Genomic DNA, 18,292 nt, shown 5'->3' with positions numbered 1-18,292 from the left:
TTTCCCCCAGAAAGTAAATGAGAGCGCTTCAAATGGCCAAACTGAATTTTTTTTGTATGTATTTTCTTGCTCCCTCCTCCCCGCTTGCACACTTGACTGTTCCATCGGCAGAGGCCCTCCATCTTGTCAGAATGAGGTGAACTAATGGGCCGTGGCTGAACAGCCTGAGCTCAGAGGCTATCAGTTCCCCCTGGAAGGCCAGGAAGGCAGAGAAAGGAGAAGAAGAAAGGAATGGTTCTTCTCTTCTTTGGCTACCATATTTCAGTTCTGCCTCAGATAAATCCTTGCAGAAATCAAAAGGAATGGTTTAGTGTAGGCTTATAGCGCGATGTTAATATAGTGTAGTTGTTCCTATTTCTTCTGCTTCTACTTTATGTTAATGTTATTCACATTTGCACTTGCTAAAAGAAAGGCTGCTGATTTGCTCAGTTTCATCACCGACCATCATTAGGGAGTCCTCTTTATCCTTAATGCTCCTAAAATCCTATGTTAGCAGCACCTGCAGTGTGGCACTGTGGACGGCATGCCAGTCTGTGGTAATCTTGGCTGGTTGGTCCGTCCACCACTTCGATCCAGGGTGAAATATCTCAGTCGTTATTGAATTTTGCCGTGAAATTTTGCACTGACATTCCTGTTCATCAGAGGATGAATTGATGAATCCTGCTGATCCTATTGGTCTGCAGAACTCTACTGGTGATCCCCAGATTTTCAATAGGAGCACCATGAGGCTCACATTTGCAGTTTTTCCTGAAATATCAAAAGCTATGTGATGGATTGCCATCAAAATTGGTACAGACATGTTCCGCTAACACAACCCAACCTTTTCCAAATCATGGCCCACTTGAAAATTTCAAAGATATTGGCAGCCCACAAATCCGACCTCATAACAATACGCAGGCCAAATAATGTGTTCTAAGAGCAGATTTTAATGATAATGATCAAACATTCAAGATGGAACTTAAAGCAGGGGAAGCTCAATTTTTCTATTTTGTTTGACAGCGGGGAGATGACTGGTCGATTCAGCATCTTTCCAAACATTATTTATATTTTTAACGCATTGTCCAAAGCACTGGTTCATGACTAAATACCAACAAAACTGATATTCTCATCAGCCGCAGCTTCACTTTGTGTTTAGTGCTAAATAGCGAATGTTAGCATGCTAATATGCTAAATTAAGACGATGAACATGTTAAATATAATACCTGCATAACACCAGCTCACTTTAGCATTTTCATGTTAACATGTTGCTCAAAGCACCGCTCTGCCTTTGTAAAGTCTTGTTACTGTGCATTTGCATATTTTCTGTGGCTCTGTGTAGGTTGCCATGACTGTGTGTAACATGATTAACCCACTGAATCATATGGTCAGAAGTGTTAATAGATTGCAGCATTACCCCAAAGACCCATATACCAGTCATTCACTAGCTCGACAGAAATCTAATTAGTGCAACAAACGCAAATTTACCCTATCTTAGATTCAAGGGCTGTTAGCCACTTCTAAGGCCACATGAGACGACCTTATTGTTGATTCTGAGGCTGCGATAAGAGCTGATGGAGAATAGAAAAAAAAAAACCCAACCCACGGAAAAATGTAACATTTCACAACAACACAGATTAAAGGCATAGACAGGTTATGGCAGTAGCTGGTGGGCCTTCACTGCCATAGGTGACACAAGGTAACACAGCAGGGCTATTTAGAGGGGCTTTGCTAGGCCAGGTTGTGACAGTTGTGTCCCACTCCATAAGCTGGGGGGAATTTTGTAACAAAGATGACCAGCGCGAGGTGCCAAAGCCAGTCTGTCGAACAAACGTTCCACCAGCCCTGGGTCATGCCAGCCTTGGCCCGGAAGAGTTTGAGATGGTCTAGGGATGGGGGCCTCCCCGCTCCAGTCACATGCAAGCTGGAGAGCACAGACTGCGCCTTCCGTCGGGACTGCAGTGAATGGAGGTGTAATTGGCCATATCCAGTGATAGATGGCTGTTCAACCTTTGTTACTCATCGGCAGCAGGATGCAGGAGGCTTGTCTCACAATATGAGGTTGATTGTGCAGTCTATTAAACACCAGTCTCAGGAGGAAATGTAACTTACTGGAATGCTGGAGCTTAAAAGAATCTCAAGAATGATCTGAGTTAAACGCTGGCTCAGTGATTGCCCATTATGTCTCGGAGACGGTAAACATGACTGAAAATCTGATCACGCTTAATGAATCATTTTCTTCCATAGAGAGTGAGAACTCAGTATAATTGTTGGAGATTACAGCCTTTTGTTTCTCTGTAATATAAATCCAAATCTAAATTATAGTTTTAAATTTACACCAAGTTTCTTATTGTATTGTATATGCGTTAATTAGATAATTATAAAGAACGTAAAACAGTAACAACACCGTATATGTTATTTTTTGCTGACCACAACAGCAGGGGCCCTATGAACACAAATGTTGCTGACTGACTGAGTGATGAATTTACACCATTGAGTGTTGGGCTTTCCCCATTGGTCCCTGCTATTTTTAAATGATTTTGTACGAACAAGCAGTGTTGCCAACTTAGCGTCTTTGTCACTGGATTTCCTGACTTTTCAGATCCTCTTTTTTTTTTTTCTTCTTCAAAAAATCACCTAAAAACAAATCTAACGACTTTTTGGACAGACCTTACCTACTTTCTGTAGAAGAGAGTTGCAGTTTTGCCCCACACACGTGAATGAGCCTCTAACTTTCTCTGATCATTTTTAATTTTGTAAGTAAATACAGCTGAAATCACACCACAGTCTTTGTCTTGAACTTGTGTGTTTGGTGATTTTGTCAGATGACCTCACGGCTATAAAAACAGGGTTTTAGCAGCAGATCCGCAGCTTGGAAGTGAGTGGTGACTAACATGTAGTCTTAATGGGTCACGTTTCAGGCACTGTTTCATTCTTGTTCCGTTGTCTGACAGGAGAAAACAGAAATTCAGCAGTATTAAAATATACTATAAATATAAACACAGAGGTAGGAGGGAAGCAAACAGATGACGGGCTAATTACTAGTAGCCTACCAGGTTTTGACCCAGTCTTGTTGATTGTGATACCAATATATAATGTGTATTAATGTGTATGGAAGATGTGTAGAGTGTTTTGATTGACCTGTACTCCAGTACACTAAAGGTTACAGACAGCTCTATGACAAACTGATCAAAACAGCACAGAAGGAATGGTTTCCCTTCACCAGAAAGATTCAGATCTCATCTCATCCCAATGCACAGAAGCTGTATGACAAGATATATGTGCCTGCATATTACCTAGAGGGGTCTCTAGTTCATCTTGTGAAGGTATACACTCAAACCCCTCTCCTGAAAAATCAATGGCTTGCATGATTGATGTGCTTAATGTTAAGGAAAAGAGAGTTGCCATACATCAGGTTTTCTCACATCAGCATGCCTGTTTTTGTTCCATAATGCGGTTACGGGGTAAAGACTCGAGCAGGAAACAAGCATCTCCAGAGATGATTTGTGAAATTCAGGCAGACAGGCAGACAGAGACAAAGAGAGCGGTGGGTTGATGGAGGGAAATAAAAAAATGCAAGCAGAAATGAAATTGACTTCCCTCAAGGAAGTTTTCCTTTGCACTTGAGAGAGGTAGTACTAAAATGAACAAATTAATAAATAAAGCGTGGCTTTTGTTAAGGGCTTTTTGACATCCTCTAACAGTTGAGAGTAGCTAGAGAAACGAGTGATGCTCTTTAACTCTGACCCAAATCATAAGAGACACTGGGAGCTGTTAAAACACGGAGCAGATTGGGGAGTCTGGGTGACCTAGATAGCATTGGTTTTGAAAAGCAGCCGTACATCACATTAAATCGCTCTTCCGTCTAATACAATGAGGCATATCTCCCTCGTTGGTAATGAAAATTACATTCTGATAAGGTTCTTTGTGACATGGAAAATACCTCTGCCGTCGCTGACACTCTATTGCTCTGTCTGAGACATACTTATGGGGAGATTGCCCCTTTGCCTGGACCTTGGTGTCATTATCTGCCTCATAAGCACACATGAAGGGTGACACATGGTCTAGACAGCTATGCAAAAGGAGAACCAGAGTTGATGAGGTAACCGCACTGACCTGTTGTTCGAGGAAATGAAATGTGTCTTAACATCACAGCTCATTTTGGAATAATGGGAGGGTTGAAGGAGTTGTCTGCAGGAGAGAGAGGAAGCAGATATAGCTGTTAGATGCATACATACATATATGAATGCAGAAAAATGTCTAACTGAAAAAGCTGTTTCACCTATACTGCAAAAACAACAACAACAACATATTTTCTCACTTCCCTTCAGTGATCTCTAGCCGTGTAGCTCCATTTGTGGCCTCAGCACTTTGTAAGTCACAATAAGTATAATTTATAAGTACATATAAGTATAATAGACCTGGCGAGCTTTGTACCATTCTGAGTTTAATAATATTTGATTTTTTATTCCCCAAAGGTTTGTGTAACAATATGAGACCAGACCACAGACTTATGTAACACTGAATGTGAAGTGAATTTTAGAGGCTGAGCGGTGGTATTGGAAGTCGATAGAAAGATTCAAGTTTAGCATGCTGGGCCTGGGTGACATGACTGAGACGAAGATGTGTGAGTTATTAAAATGTTTAACTTCCAGCAAAGAGAAAAAAAAATCATGCATATGCTAAATGGGAAGAAACTGAAAGATGGTCACTGACGTCAGACAAAGGCCTGAAATGTCACTTTAACACATGCACATGCACACTCCACACATTGTGAGCTAGCTACAGGTAATGTTTAGGCAGTCTGGACATAAGGCTGGAGACACACTGGATGCGTCGCATGTGCGTAGCATCTGCGGAACGTCTTGGTTTTCACTTCAGTGCCCATGTTAATGGATTAGAGCTGACACACTGCCTGCGAGAGCCAAAAAAGACCTCTTGTCATTGTGACATCTTACCAGCAATATTACACAAAACTGACACCTTCCACTAAAGTGTCTGACATCAAAAAATATAAATATATATCATTTTTAACCATTTTAGCAGCTGCATGTGGAGACAGTTGTGTTTTAGAGGCGTTTTTTGTCACAAAATAAATGAGAAATCAATTGAAAATGAAGAGAAATCAAACAATAAAGTAGCCTATCCTGCAAATTCCATGTAAACAGATAGAGCTGGCGGTAGCAGCGACGGAGCAGACACGCAGCTGGTGTGAACACACGTGTGTTTCTCCGCAGCAGATCAGCAACGGCAGCCGCGCCACGCGCCACACATCCAGTGTGTCTCCAGTGTTACAAGCAAATAAGCAGGGAGTGCAAAAACAGACCTGAGATTTCTTCCTGTTTGGATGTTTGTTTACTTGTTTGTGTGTTTGTGTCTTAAAATACATTTTAAATCAACAATACTTATCTACTCACTCTCATTACAGACACTCACAATGTCATACAATGTCACACAGGATAACGTGTGCCCGGTGCTCCATGTGCAGCCGCTCTTTTCAGGCCATGGTAGGCTGAAGGCCTCATTTTCCAACAATGGGCCGTCACCATGCCAACAGAAGCAGTGCCAGCCACTCTGCCAGCTTGGCATTGCCCCCGTGTTAGCAGTAGATGTTTCAAGGGCATTAAAGCACAATGTGGGGGGTTCTAGTTTATAGACGGCTGCGCCAGGATTCCCACCACAGTTTGCTTTGAAACAGCCTGTCATTCATCGCTCTCTGCTACTTCCCCTCCTCTCGTGCTGTTGGCTTGAGCTCGGAGCGTTAACAATCCATCTTCTGAAGATTTGCTTTGCATGCACAGAAGCACCGGTCATGCTTTAATGTTCTATATTTACTCATAAGCAGCACATAAAACAGGAGCATCAAATATTTCGCCACAGGTCTCCTTCAAGGGTGGGCGCTGAACAGCAAGCATCTCCTGCACTCTCATTAAGGATTGATGATCCAGAAGAGATAATAACATCTTTGTTGATCTGTTAAATTGGTGCCTGCCATTGTGTGTGTTAAATTAATGTTGTAATGACTGATCAAGGGGGTATGTGTTTGTCATTTTAATTTTTAACCACCTCCATGGTAACATTAAATGTCATCCCTGTCTTCTTGCCTTGCAGTGCTCAGAGCAAGTGACTGTGATGGGCTGTCGGACTGCATCTGAAGTGCTTTGCCCAAGAATAATATCCACTCCTGACCTACTCTAAAGAACAATATTTGATTCAATCAATGTTGCAGTCTCCCCTGGGGGGAATTACACCTGAGCGATAGGTGGACCCTCAGAAAAGAACAACAGTGGACCATGTGATACTTGACCTTCACGGAGAGAACTCAGGTACACTCCAGAAGATGTCAGTTCTGATCTGAAGCTGCTCTCGAGAGGATCACCCAGTTCATAATTCAATCATCTTTTCATCTGTTAATAATCGGACACCATGGGCAAACAGTGACGGAGCGCAGTTATCAATGCTGGATCTTCATTTATTGAGGAGTACCAGACGTCTCACCATGGATTCAAAGGAGATTTTCTCCACCAAAGAGCGACTGTGAGAAAGACGGCAGCGGGGGAATCGGAAACACTGGGAGTTGGGAGGATTAGCTTGCGTGCTGCTAACCCATGGTGGATCTGCTGTGAGCAGGACAAGGGACCCAGCAGTGGAGGATGTCAGCAGAGGCCGAGCTCCAGCCGGGTGTCAAAACCAGCCAGCGAAAGGAGTCCAGGAGGATCAAAGGTACGGGAGAGTACTACTTACCAAATCTCTTTACAACATAATTCTGCATGTACAGTAGATCTGTGTAAAATATTCAGCTGTTAGGGTGTGTATAATTTGCTGGATTGAGAAAAGGACTGATATATAATACATATATATACATATATATATATATATATATATATGTATGTATATATATAGATAGATAGATAGATAGATAGATAGATAGATAGATAGATAGATAGATAATGTTGAGGGAAAAGTACTCCAAAGACAACCAGTAACGTGAAGAAGACAAAATGGGGAGATGGCAGCTTTCTCATGTTTGGCAGGCAATGAACATAACTTTAAGCCATGTTTGGATGGAGCTAAATAATGCTGGGAGCTCTGCTCAGGCAAGCCCACTGAGAGGCTCCCTGTCTCATCCCAGGGATCTAGATGTAGTAACAGCTATTCCATGTAGCCCCAGGGTTTGGTAGTGCCATGATTTAGGTGTCATGGACAGGGTAATTCACACCCTGTCGCTTTGATGAACAGTGTAAGTGATGTAATAGGACGAGACATTCTCCGAACGTTCACTGGGAGATTGAAATGGGATTGAATTGGCTGAGAGGAGGAAAGAAGAGGAGATAGAGAGGCAGAAAGAGTAAAAATCACAGGGAGAGGGAAGAAAGTGTGTAAGAAGCTGATGCTTTTTCCTTTGCCCTCCTTTTCCTCCTCCTTTTTTTCCCCTCATCTCTCCATCCATGAGTAAAGCCACTCCAGCTAGTCCAGTAAATCTGGCTTCTGCGGGCTGGCTGTAACGAGGCCACGGGGCCAGGTCCTCTGTGGCTGTTTCTCTGGCTCTGTCGGCTTGCTCAGATAAATGGCCGGGCTGGAGGAGGGCCCATCGATTTGAGTTAAGTGGAGGGGGGAGAGCAGAGCAAGGGGGCTATTACACACGTGGCCATGTGGCTCATCGGAGGGGGCTATCAGCACAGGCTATCAGACTTTACCATGTTAATCACATGTGCTGCAGGGACCATTGTCACAATCAGCAAAGATGCTATTTAGATCCATATAAATGGAAATGGGGACGCGTAAATGCATGCAGACTGTCAGGCAGCACAGCCGGGGGGTGAGAGCAGGCTGGGGCCAGGTGAAGGACTCTGTTGAGGATGAGGCTGATGACATGCAGTACATTAAGACAAAGATCTGTTTATATTCATATGGGTGGGAAGCAGCAGAAGGAATTGATGTGATTTAAAGGATAAGGCTGCTGTTATTTTACATTTTTCTTCTTATCACCAAATCCCATGAAGAGACTAAAATCAACTAAGTGTAAATCTGCCTCTTCAGTGAACCCCTCTTCCCTGTCAGTAAGCCCAAACCCAGCCACTCCTACTGATGACATAAATCTTTCAAATGTGGCCATTTTTCAAATGAAAGAATATATATGTTAATTTTATTTGAAAGAGCTACACAATACATTACTTAAACTGGAGTAAAAAGTGAATTTTTGTGGAACTATTTTCAGCCATGGATTAATAGACATTTAGTGCCTTAGTGACTATTTACAATTGACTTTGTCGCAATATAACAACGCACCTGACTTCCTCTTTTGCTCCTGTGATAATCACAACAGCCACTAGAGGGCTTTACAACTTGAACGTAAATATGCAGTTTTAGGGGTATTTACTGAAAAGACTGACGCTGTCTCACATGAACGTTAGATGCCGCTCAACAATAAAACTATGGGTTGTAATGGGTTACTTGTAAAAATAACCTGGAGGGTTTTTTTGAAAGGAGGACAGTCTCTAAATAAGACAGCTGGTTACCTGAAGGCATATTTCTGTACCTGTGGCTCGGCCTAGCCACCTCCAGCCCCTCAGCCAAGCTAACACTTACTGGACAAGGCTGAATATAAAAAGACAAAGTTGATATATCAGCCCCTCATCCACCACCTGGTATGGCAGTCAACATACTTGACCCATCAGATGTTTGAGTAGCAAAGTGTTAGTATGGGCTTTAGAAACTCTATTGCCGTTATTGTACTTTAAACTATAATTCCTTATGCTACTAAAAAAATCACATTACTGTGATGTTTTATTCATTACTGCATCATTGACCAGTTAAGGTTTTAGTATTGTTGTGGGATTTGTTGATAATAAGGAAAATATAGACTATCGTCACTGTTATCCTTTAATGTATCCTCAACTGATGGTGCATTTTAGAGGAAAACAAGACCTTTATGGTAGTGAAAAAAAGACATAAAACCCGATATTACAGTAACAGGATGTACTGGTCACACCAGCTTGTGCTTTGTTTTCAGGATGCCATAGCATTTCCAATTGTCACTCGTTTGAAAACCATTTGGAAATATCAAATCTCACTGCAGCAAACTCCCATTGTAAAGCCAAAGCTCCCCTCTACCCATCGACAGAAATGCTTTACATGCGTGACTTTACTCCATCTCCATAGCAACTGTTGCTCTCCCACTATAATCTGTGCACAAAAAAATGATTCATTTCAAAAAAGAAGACGGTAGACAGCGAGACACTGAGAGAGAGGAGCAGAAAGACAGAGACACAGCAAACAGACATAAAGAAAGAGACGGATGGGGACAAACAGCAGATTAAATCACCAGTCACCTCTCATTCTGAATTTGCAGTATAAATACAAACCCATATTCGACCAAATCATTTGTTGGTACACTTATCTAACTCTTTCATCACACTGCACCACCACCAGCGTGATAATAACATAGTGGGCCCCCCACCCCAAGGATCTCCCCCATCACCACCCAGCACTTATCGATACCTGCATGTAACTCTGCAGCGAGTCAATGGTCTGTCTGCCGCATTGATGATGTGCACAATACCCCTCATTAATTCTGTACTGCTCTAACGATCAGTCATTTAACCAAAACCCTGATTGTTATGTTTAGCGCCAAAGTTGGGTAGAGGGATTCTGATGTGAGTGTGGGCTCGACAAGTGAACACGTGCTGTTTTTAACGTTTGTGAATGTGTATCTGTGTGTTTGCTGAGGCTTATGAACCGTAGTTTGTGCACATGAGGGAGGCAGATGGCGGGGACAGATTTGCCTTCCTCAGACGCCCGCTCTCTTTACTATTGCTTAAAGTCATCAGCCCCCCTGCGCTGATAGGACGACATACCTAGAGTTTTCATTTTAGGGACATGAAATGTCCTGCGCAGAGATGCATAATATAATTATTAATATTGCACACTGCATGTAGGTGAAAGTATGGCTCAGTAAGCATCACTGAGCACTCTCATTACTGCTAAATGGATGGAGTGTGTCCTGCTGACAGGGACTTTGATGGACCGAGACATGCAGACACAGATCCACGCTCAGAAAGGTTCAAAGGTTAAGCTGCCTCGATGCCCGGATCCCCAACAAAAAGTTTCTTGTTGCCAAGTCCTTATATCTGGAGGGGCACTTCTGACTCTCCATCTGTTGCCATCTGTCCCTTCACTGTCCCCATTCTAGTGTGGCGAGGAGGAGGATGCAACACTGTGATCAGAGACCAGCCCTGAGACAGTATGGAGCAGGGCTAACAGTAATCGTTCTCTCCATGGTCCTGGTGCAAGGCCTGTGTGTCAGGTGGGGGATTTCAGTGTTTGATATGAAACCCCCTGACATCCTGGCTGTTAATTCTCTGCTCCATTTCTGAAGAATTTGCTACTTTATGGCACTTAATTATCTAATGGCTCGTCGAGAAATTAGGGCAACAGGAAAAATTAGGAGGAGAGAGATGGAAGAAAGATTGTAACACAGGACACATCCACCCGAGACTACCAGGACTCCCAAATGGCAGGCATGTTGTACAATGTGTAGCATATCCTTAGACACGGATTAACAGTAGACAATACTTTAAGCGACCCTCTGTCAGACAAATTATGAGCATCAGGCTTGTGGGCCAGAAATATTGTGAGGACATTTCAACCTTGGGTAATTGTAAATCCAGGAAGCCAGAGGAATATGTGTCACCCCGTTTTACACACACACACACACACACACACACACACACACACACACACCTTCTCCCTCTCTCTTCTTCTTTCCTACAGTGTGTAACAACATGAAACAGCATGCCCCGCAGCACTTTAGTTTTCAAATACAGCACACTCGCTCGTCTTGATCTGAACCCAGAGCACGTAGTGTACGAGTTATGCCACTGTGTCAAGACTCTCATTCGGTATGCAAGGCCTACTTTTTTTTTTTTTTGAGGAACTGTGCATAAACCTCTAAATCTCTCCTGAAGTGTTATTAGGGGGAATGGCACGCTGTATGTGAAGAAACAAATGGCACAGAACATCTGGTTAAAGCTCATCTGAGAGAGCTGCGCTGAATTGGACCAATCGTGTTTAAAATGCAACTGGAGCAGCATGCATTTTACATTACATTACAGAGTGTATGAGTCAGTAAAATCAGGATGGAATGCATAATACTGTACGAACTGACTACAGCCACTGTGCGAGGGATGGTTCTCGAATCAGGTGCAGCTATGATCATTGCAGGTGTCCACCCTCCTTCGCATCTGTTATGCAGGGTTTAGCTCCGCTGCAATCATGTATATACTGTATGTCAAAGCAGAGTCTACAGTGAGTCTCTTTAGTGAGTCTGTCATCAAAGTCTGAATGTTCACTTCTCCACACGGTTGCGGTGTGCACGCCAGGCTGTATATAAGACTCATTATCCTCTGGCAGCGAAACAAGTCTGAATTAGACCCAGATTTAACATTCACTTGCTTAGAGACTTTAATGACTTTAGCATCATCAAGCCCTCCCCCCCTCTTCAGAGAATTGTGCCCTCATGAATTAGTGAGAGGGTGTGCGTAGCCAAGACAAGCGCTTACATTAGAACTAAGTCTTTTTTTTCTCCACATGCACAAGCCCTTTAATTTGCTCTTTTTCAAAAACTTCCAATTTTAATTTTTGATTTTTCTTTCCTTGGAAATTGCAGGGATGGAGAGAGAAATTTCATTTGTGTGAGGGTAGATGTAGTATGGATGGCAGTACCGTGTGTTTCTGGGTGGAATAAGCTCATTTTGGTGTAATATGGCCTTTGAGTGCAGCTTGACAGTCTCTGTTAAGGATATTAAACCTCATCCTCTTCTCATGCACAGCTTAGCCCGCCACCTAAATGTGTCGTTAACTGATGTAGTGTACGGGCTCCTGACCTAGAATTGAGCAACCAAAGGGGGCTGAAAACTGTTAAATTCTCCAAGGTGCTGGTGACCTTGATTTGAAATCCTGCTATCTCTTTGTGTGAATGCGGTGGGAGTCGGCGTTGAAGCTGCCAAAGCCTGCACAGGTTATGAGGGGATGGTTTATGCACAGTAGACGCACGAGACAGTGCTCGAGGCTCGCGCCGACATAATCAAAACAGTACAACGGCAGCACAGAGACAAAATGAGAAAGGTGTCAGTGTCAAGGTGGTGTCAGGGCAGCTGCAGGGACTGACAAACAGAATAATCAGCAACAGGGATGGGAGGGAGACGGGAGGGGGGTGACAGCGTAAAGCCCGAGGCCATCCAGACACACACTTGCAAACGCCCCCCGATCTCACACCACCATCCTGCCACCACCCAACATCCATCACCCAGGGAGGGCCTGGTGGATTGTGGGTGAGCGCTGGACCGAGATGATTCCTCTCAATAGCTGCCATTCAAGCTGGTTTGTCACCACCAATAGCACCCATGGGAACTCTGGGCGTGGGTGAAGCGTAGGAGTAGGCACCCCCCACTCAACCACCCTGTAACCTTCCACCCTAGCTTTGTGTGCAAATGACCCACAATGCCCTGCAGTAGGTGACGGTAAAGTGGTCCCAGTGTTTCAGTTGTTCTCTCATTTAGTCCACTGGCTTTAGTCCAACTTCATTTTCAATTTCAAGTTCAATCTTCTTTCAATCTTTGCTCGCTGGTGCTAATTTGTTATTCATTCTTAATTTCCTATTCCATAAATATTTATATCGGCACACACACGCACGAGCACACACCTCAACACACACACGGCAGCCTCTCCAGCTCAAAGCAGGGCATGATACTGAAGTTGCATGATTGTTGTTCTTCCTGTAATAACTCTTTCATTTTCTCCCCCTTATTTTTGTCCTCTCTCCTTTTCTCTTTCTCTCTCACCATAGGTCAGGACCGCAGTGAGGCGGGGCTTATTAAGCGTTTCCGTGGAGATGGCGTGCGGTACAAGGCCAAGCTGATCGGGATTGATGAGGTGACGGCGGCTCGCGGGGACAAGCTGTGCCAGGACTCCATGATGAAGCTGAAGGTGCAGACTTATGTGTCTGTCTGATTGTGTGTGTTTGTGTCTGTGTGTGTGTGTGTGTGTCTGCAGGGACATCATTGAGCCTCTTCATTCATCAAAGACAGATTTTGAAAATGCATGCTCGGGCATGACTGTATTGTCTGGTGACTCATGGGAGCTGTCTTGTCCTGTGTATGACTCACTGAAGCTCTGTAAAGAACTGACCGGACAGAACAAATAAAAGTCCAGCCATATTATTCTGTAGATCTTTGTCATGTAGAAAGCTACTGTAAGGTTGCGTTTATATCTTGTGCAAAATGGTAGCAGCTTTTTACTTTATTTTCGCTCTAATGGGCTGCTGTATTTTTAGTATTGCTCAAAGCTCTCAGCATTAACTCATACATCTTTTTTGACCTCAGAGGAAATCTGGCTTCCTCTTCTGAGACGCTTAATGTAGTATATCACTAAAATTTTCACTCCTTAGCCTGTTACTGCAAGAACACTAACACCCCCAATTTGTCAGCCTCTTGTATGTCTTCTCACGTCAGTCACAGTCTTCTATTTTTACAACAAAGTTCATACTTGTAGCACATATGCAAACTGTGATAATGTGACCCAGATAATATTTAGCAATGCTGTTAACAGGATGCTGCAAGTAAATTGGGTCAAATTCAGCCCCACAATAATAGAGCCAAAGCTGGAGAAAAAAAGTCTGAGCACTGGTGATTGTGGATGAAAGGGTTAAGGATTCTTGAACTTATTTTGAAATATGCGAACTAAAAATGTTTTGTAAATTCACTGTTCCCGAAACCCCACCACCCTTGCCATTGTTAAGCTTTCCATTCTTGCACATGTGCCTTTTACAGTGGTAACAGGGTAGATTTAGCTTTTGAAATGCTTAGTTGTTTTCAAAACAATGGGCCCTTGATATAAGAAAGAGAAACAAAAGCAAACTTCTCATTTCTAGCTGATGCCTGTGCCTCTGTCGGCTCACAGATCTTCAGCTGTCTAGCTTATAATGAAGCAAACCTTAGCTCTGTGAGTTGGTTGAAATTATTTTCCATTGACTTTTGTGATGCTGATGATCCCTGCAAAAGACATGGAAATGAAGCAACAGCTAGTTGTTCCTAGTATTAGAAAACATGTAAAATTACATAACACTGTTTTAGCTGATTAGTTTATATACACGGATAAGAAAAAGGTAAGCTTTACATTTATATTTTGTTTATATTTTTAAGCCGTATGTTTCACTTTTAATGAAGCAAGATTTTTGAATGAGAACTAACGTGTTGTTAGGCTATCTCAGATAACGAGTTTGGCTGAGGTCGCTGGAGTAAATGTCCCTATGTCCCTATTAGCCTGATGTGGTTAGCATTCAGGACCAGCTTACACACAGTGAGAAATACTATAAAGTGGATGTGCTTGTCATGAATGGGACCTTTTTTTTTTTTACACATAACTACTAAGCCTACAAAAAATGTAGTATGAAAGTCCCCTGATCATGGTGGGTAAGGTTTCTACTGTAGGTAAGCCAGTTAGCTGGACATGCTATTGTTTGCAGCTAATATTGAACACAGTGTTTAATCCATTCTTTTTAGTTTGGCTTTTATTATTACTTGTTTTAGTTCACAAAAGTTGATAAAATTAGTTAATAAAATAAAAGTTTGATATACCTGGTTTGGCTGTATCAAACCAGGTGGCTAGTTATGGTCGCTAAGCTATGATAAGACAATTACTGTTCAGTTATTAATATAAACTACATATTCCTCAGAAATAACATACTTCCCCTTCTCAAAAGTTTATTCTGTATCCTCTTAAATGTTTTACTGGCGTCAAAGTAAAAGGCAAGAAATACTTTTCACTTTCTTTGTTGGAGGGAAAAAGCACGTAAGCATCTTTGCAGTAGGTGGCTACGGGATAAATCCCTCTCCAAAAGAGGACGTATATGTATGGCTTTTTAAGTATATGCTCACAGATTTTGCGGGAGCTTAAATGTGTGGGAAGCCCTGTGAGGAGAGCAGTATATAGCCAGAAGGCAAAGCCTCTCATCACCCATATCCATTTAAAGTGGTATGTCCAATAAAACAAGTTTTTCGCTACCTTGATCTGACATTTCAGCAGTGCCCTCCACATGACTCTAATAGTCACCAGCCACCAGCCAGTTACAGTCAATGTAGCAGTCAATACAGACCTGCTATTATCTGGATAGGGGATAGAGGAGGGGACGGGGTCTGTATTGAGCTGCCTCTCGCTGCCTTGAGGACTAATCCACCAAATGGAGAAGCCGATGGCTGATTGACAACATCCATCGACTCTCCCACCTGCCCACCTCTTTCTCACTTACTTCATTCTCTTTCTTATCCCTGTTGCTTGTTCTGCTCTTTATCCTCCTCTATATACTCCCTACTCCCGTCAGCTCCTCATTTTCTCATATGAATATATATTTATATAAATATTTATGTAAAGATGGATGGATATTTTTTTTTTTTTTCCTCACCATTTCTCTGCAGAAACAACTCATAATGGATTTGGTATTTAAATATTAGCTCAGCTTTAAAAGAAAAGGTTGAGGTTGAAGGCAGCTGATGTGCAGAAGAGGTCAACCACTCATCAGAGTAACTGGGCCTGCAGTTTTGTCAGACATATTCAGAGCAGCAGATCCTCCTTCTCTTTCTTATCTCCTCTGTTTTTTTTTCCTTCTCCTCTCTTCTCTCACGGGCTTTGTTCTCTGAAAGACATGTCCAATACACACAAATGGCACACAGTGGGAAATGTTAATTGTTTTCATTATTAGAGTTGAGAATATAAGAAAAAAGGAGCTGCTGGGAACCATGGGAAAAAACGTACTTCAAAGGCTGGATTGGTTGTTCAGTCAGCAGTATGTGAAGTTGCGAGCCGGTCAGTCAGCAGCGAGATCCATTCTGTCAGCAAATCTCACCTTATTGTTGTTAGCTTGCACTTGTGTATGTCACGTTGAAGTGCAGTAGACCTACTTCATGAAAAGGAAGAGAAAAAAGGTGCTTGGGAAATAATAATAAGACTCGCTGCACAAGGTGATGTGTGAATTCCTGTGAGAGTGAAGCTTCAAGAAAAGGCACATGAAAGAACACTCTGTCCTATAACACCTTATGTAACTCCTGTCACCCTGCTCCCCCAGTCTTCCAGCTGAATCTTGCCCCTCAATCTCTCCCTCTCCATCTCCCGCTGATACAGTCACCTGAGTTGGAAGAGAGGAAAGCTCACAATCCTTCATGCTGAGCTCATATCCTTTCATCTCCTCATGTCATTTCCTTTAATGTCCTTCAGGGAATGGCTTCCTCAGCACGTTCCAAAGGGGAGCACAAGCAGAGGGTCTTCTTGACGGTCTCTTTCGGCGGGATCAAGATTTACTGTGAAAGATCAGGGGTGAGTACCATATCAGCGAGTGGGCCCGCCGTGGCTGAGCTGCAACTGTGAGGCCTCTGCCAGCTGCTGTTCTGTGAACCTGCGGTATAGGACATCCAGAGGGCAGGCAGACGCTTGCACGGTTCAGTTCACGACGACTGCCAGGGCCGCCATCTTGTAAGCCTGGTTGGCACGGTTGACATATTAGCACAGCAGCAATACCTGCACAGACATAGACATGATTCAAAAGGTTGTGCTGAAATAAAATGTGTTATTTTCACAGCAGTGTTTGTAAAAATCTAAATCCTTCTCCAACACATCAATGCAAAAATAAGCAATAATGCTGCAAACAGGCTTTCCACTGGACAGTTTACCCTTTGGTCATAAAGACTGGACTTGACAGCATTAAATTGCAGGTCTTGCATTTGATATTTGACCCTGACCTTAACTTGTTTAACATATACCCTAGTAAGATTAGGGGTATGCTGCAGGACCTACTTAAGATCACTCAGGCCCTGTCTGCCTGCTAATGATAGCGCAGTGAGCAATGTTATGGTGATGTTATGAGACGGGCTGTTTCCGCCTCCATCCTGGCTTCCATCCCCCTGGCGGACTCAGAGGCCTGCTGTTCCATTACAGGATGATCGAGGGGCTCAGCTCTTACCCGTCCTGGGGCGTAGTGTTGGCTAGATAGGCCCACTCTGCTCATCAGCGCTAACCGATAATTAGCAGCCAGTTCCACCCCTTAATGATCATTGCCGCTAATGCTAATTACACCACAGCTCCACCTCAGCTGTCGTTAGTGCTAAACTGATAATTATGCAATAGCGCTTGTCCCGTGGCTGCCGACCCCCACCCGACCACCAACTGTTTATTCCCCCAAAAAACACCCATCTTTGGTAATATCTCTTTTCAATATGACTGGTGGTGATAGTGGCGTATCTTTCGCCTGTAATGAAAAAAAGAACATTAAGCCTCTCGCCATCACCAACCAGCTCACCAGCTTTTGACAAGCTCATTTGTTGTTTTGGAAATCATGCCCCCTAATGCTCTTCATTTTATTTACTGATTACTGGCAGTAAATAACACTCCACACTTAATATCCCTCTTGAGTGATTATGGTAGAAATGGTGATCACTCCAGCGCAGCCAGCGTCAGCAAGCATTTAGATGGAAATACTTTATGTAAAGCTGACATGATTCTCTGCTGAATCGAGTAGAGTAGTCATATTAGTTTTGTATTTTACATTAATCTGAGGCGTTACTAGGGACTGAGTATCGTCTAATATTCAAATAAAAGCTCCTCCTCAGTGCCTAAGCTTATCTTTGCTAATAGAGGAGCAGCAGGTAGGTGTGCCTGAGTGACAGCTCGATTATTCTGTGTGTATATATGGGTGTGTAGTTAGGTTCTGTGAGCTTTTTGGTTTTCTGTTTATGCCTGGTTTTTCAGAGCGGCCCATCAACCACCAATGTTGCGAATACATCATACAGTAGATTTTGAAAAAGGGTTTTGGATGAACAATTAGAGCCCTTCTAATCCTGCTCATATTGAAGGTGGACATTAACACAGAAGAAAAGTAAACAAACATTATGTTATTGGATTCTTATTCTTGATGACAGAGAACTAGTTCTGTAGTTACCATATCATCTGTAACGGAGACTTGAACACCCTTGAATCTTTCCTCCATCTGTCTGAGACTTTTAGCCTCACTCTGTGTTGGTTGGTTGCGTTTAGCTTAACAATATGCAAAGATGTTTAAAGTAGGTTTGACCTACTTTTTCTGCCAACACAGGGTTCAGTGCTTATTGTAAAATATTATATCAAAAGGCAGATTTTCAAATGAAACAAGACATGTTGTTTTTGTTTTTTTTGCATCTCTAGGAATGAAAAGAACAGACAGTAGATGTGTGATTAGCATATTTCTCCAGGCCCACATGATCTCATCTGTACAACACTTCACGTTCCTGTT

General features: G+C 42.8%; 1 protein-coding gene across 4 annotated transcripts in view; it reads left to right on the top strand.

The window, feature by feature from the left end:
* dab1b (DAB adaptor protein 1b) overlaps positions 1–18,292 on the top strand; it is an 87,238-nt gene that overhangs the window by 55,010 nt on the left and 13,936 nt on the right. For all 4 annotated transcript variants that reach the window (XM_071491726.1, XM_071491723.1, XM_071491725.1 and 1 more), the window contains 3 exons: positions 6,088–6,699; positions 12,824–12,963; positions 16,246–16,344. In XM_071491726.1, the coding sequence (XP_071347827.1) occupies positions 6,630–6,699; positions 12,824–12,963; positions 16,246–16,344 (309 nt within the window). In that variant the 5' untranslated portion in view covers positions 6,088–6,629. The remainder of the gene's footprint in view (positions 1–6,087; positions 6,700–12,823; positions 12,964–16,245; positions 16,345–18,292) is intronic.

The sequence above is a fragment of the Trachinotus anak genome, unplaced genomic scaffold, assembly GCF_046630095.1.
Source record: "Trachinotus anak isolate AG129_WGS33_773 ecotype Australia unplaced genomic scaffold, CSIRO_AGI_Tana_v1 ptg000012l, whole genome shotgun sequence".
NCBI lineage: Eukaryota > Metazoa > Chordata > Actinopteri > Carangiformes > Carangidae > Trachinotus > Trachinotus anak.
The sequence above is the reverse complement of the archived record's forward strand: the minus strand, read 5'-3'. Positions and strand labels throughout refer to the sequence as shown.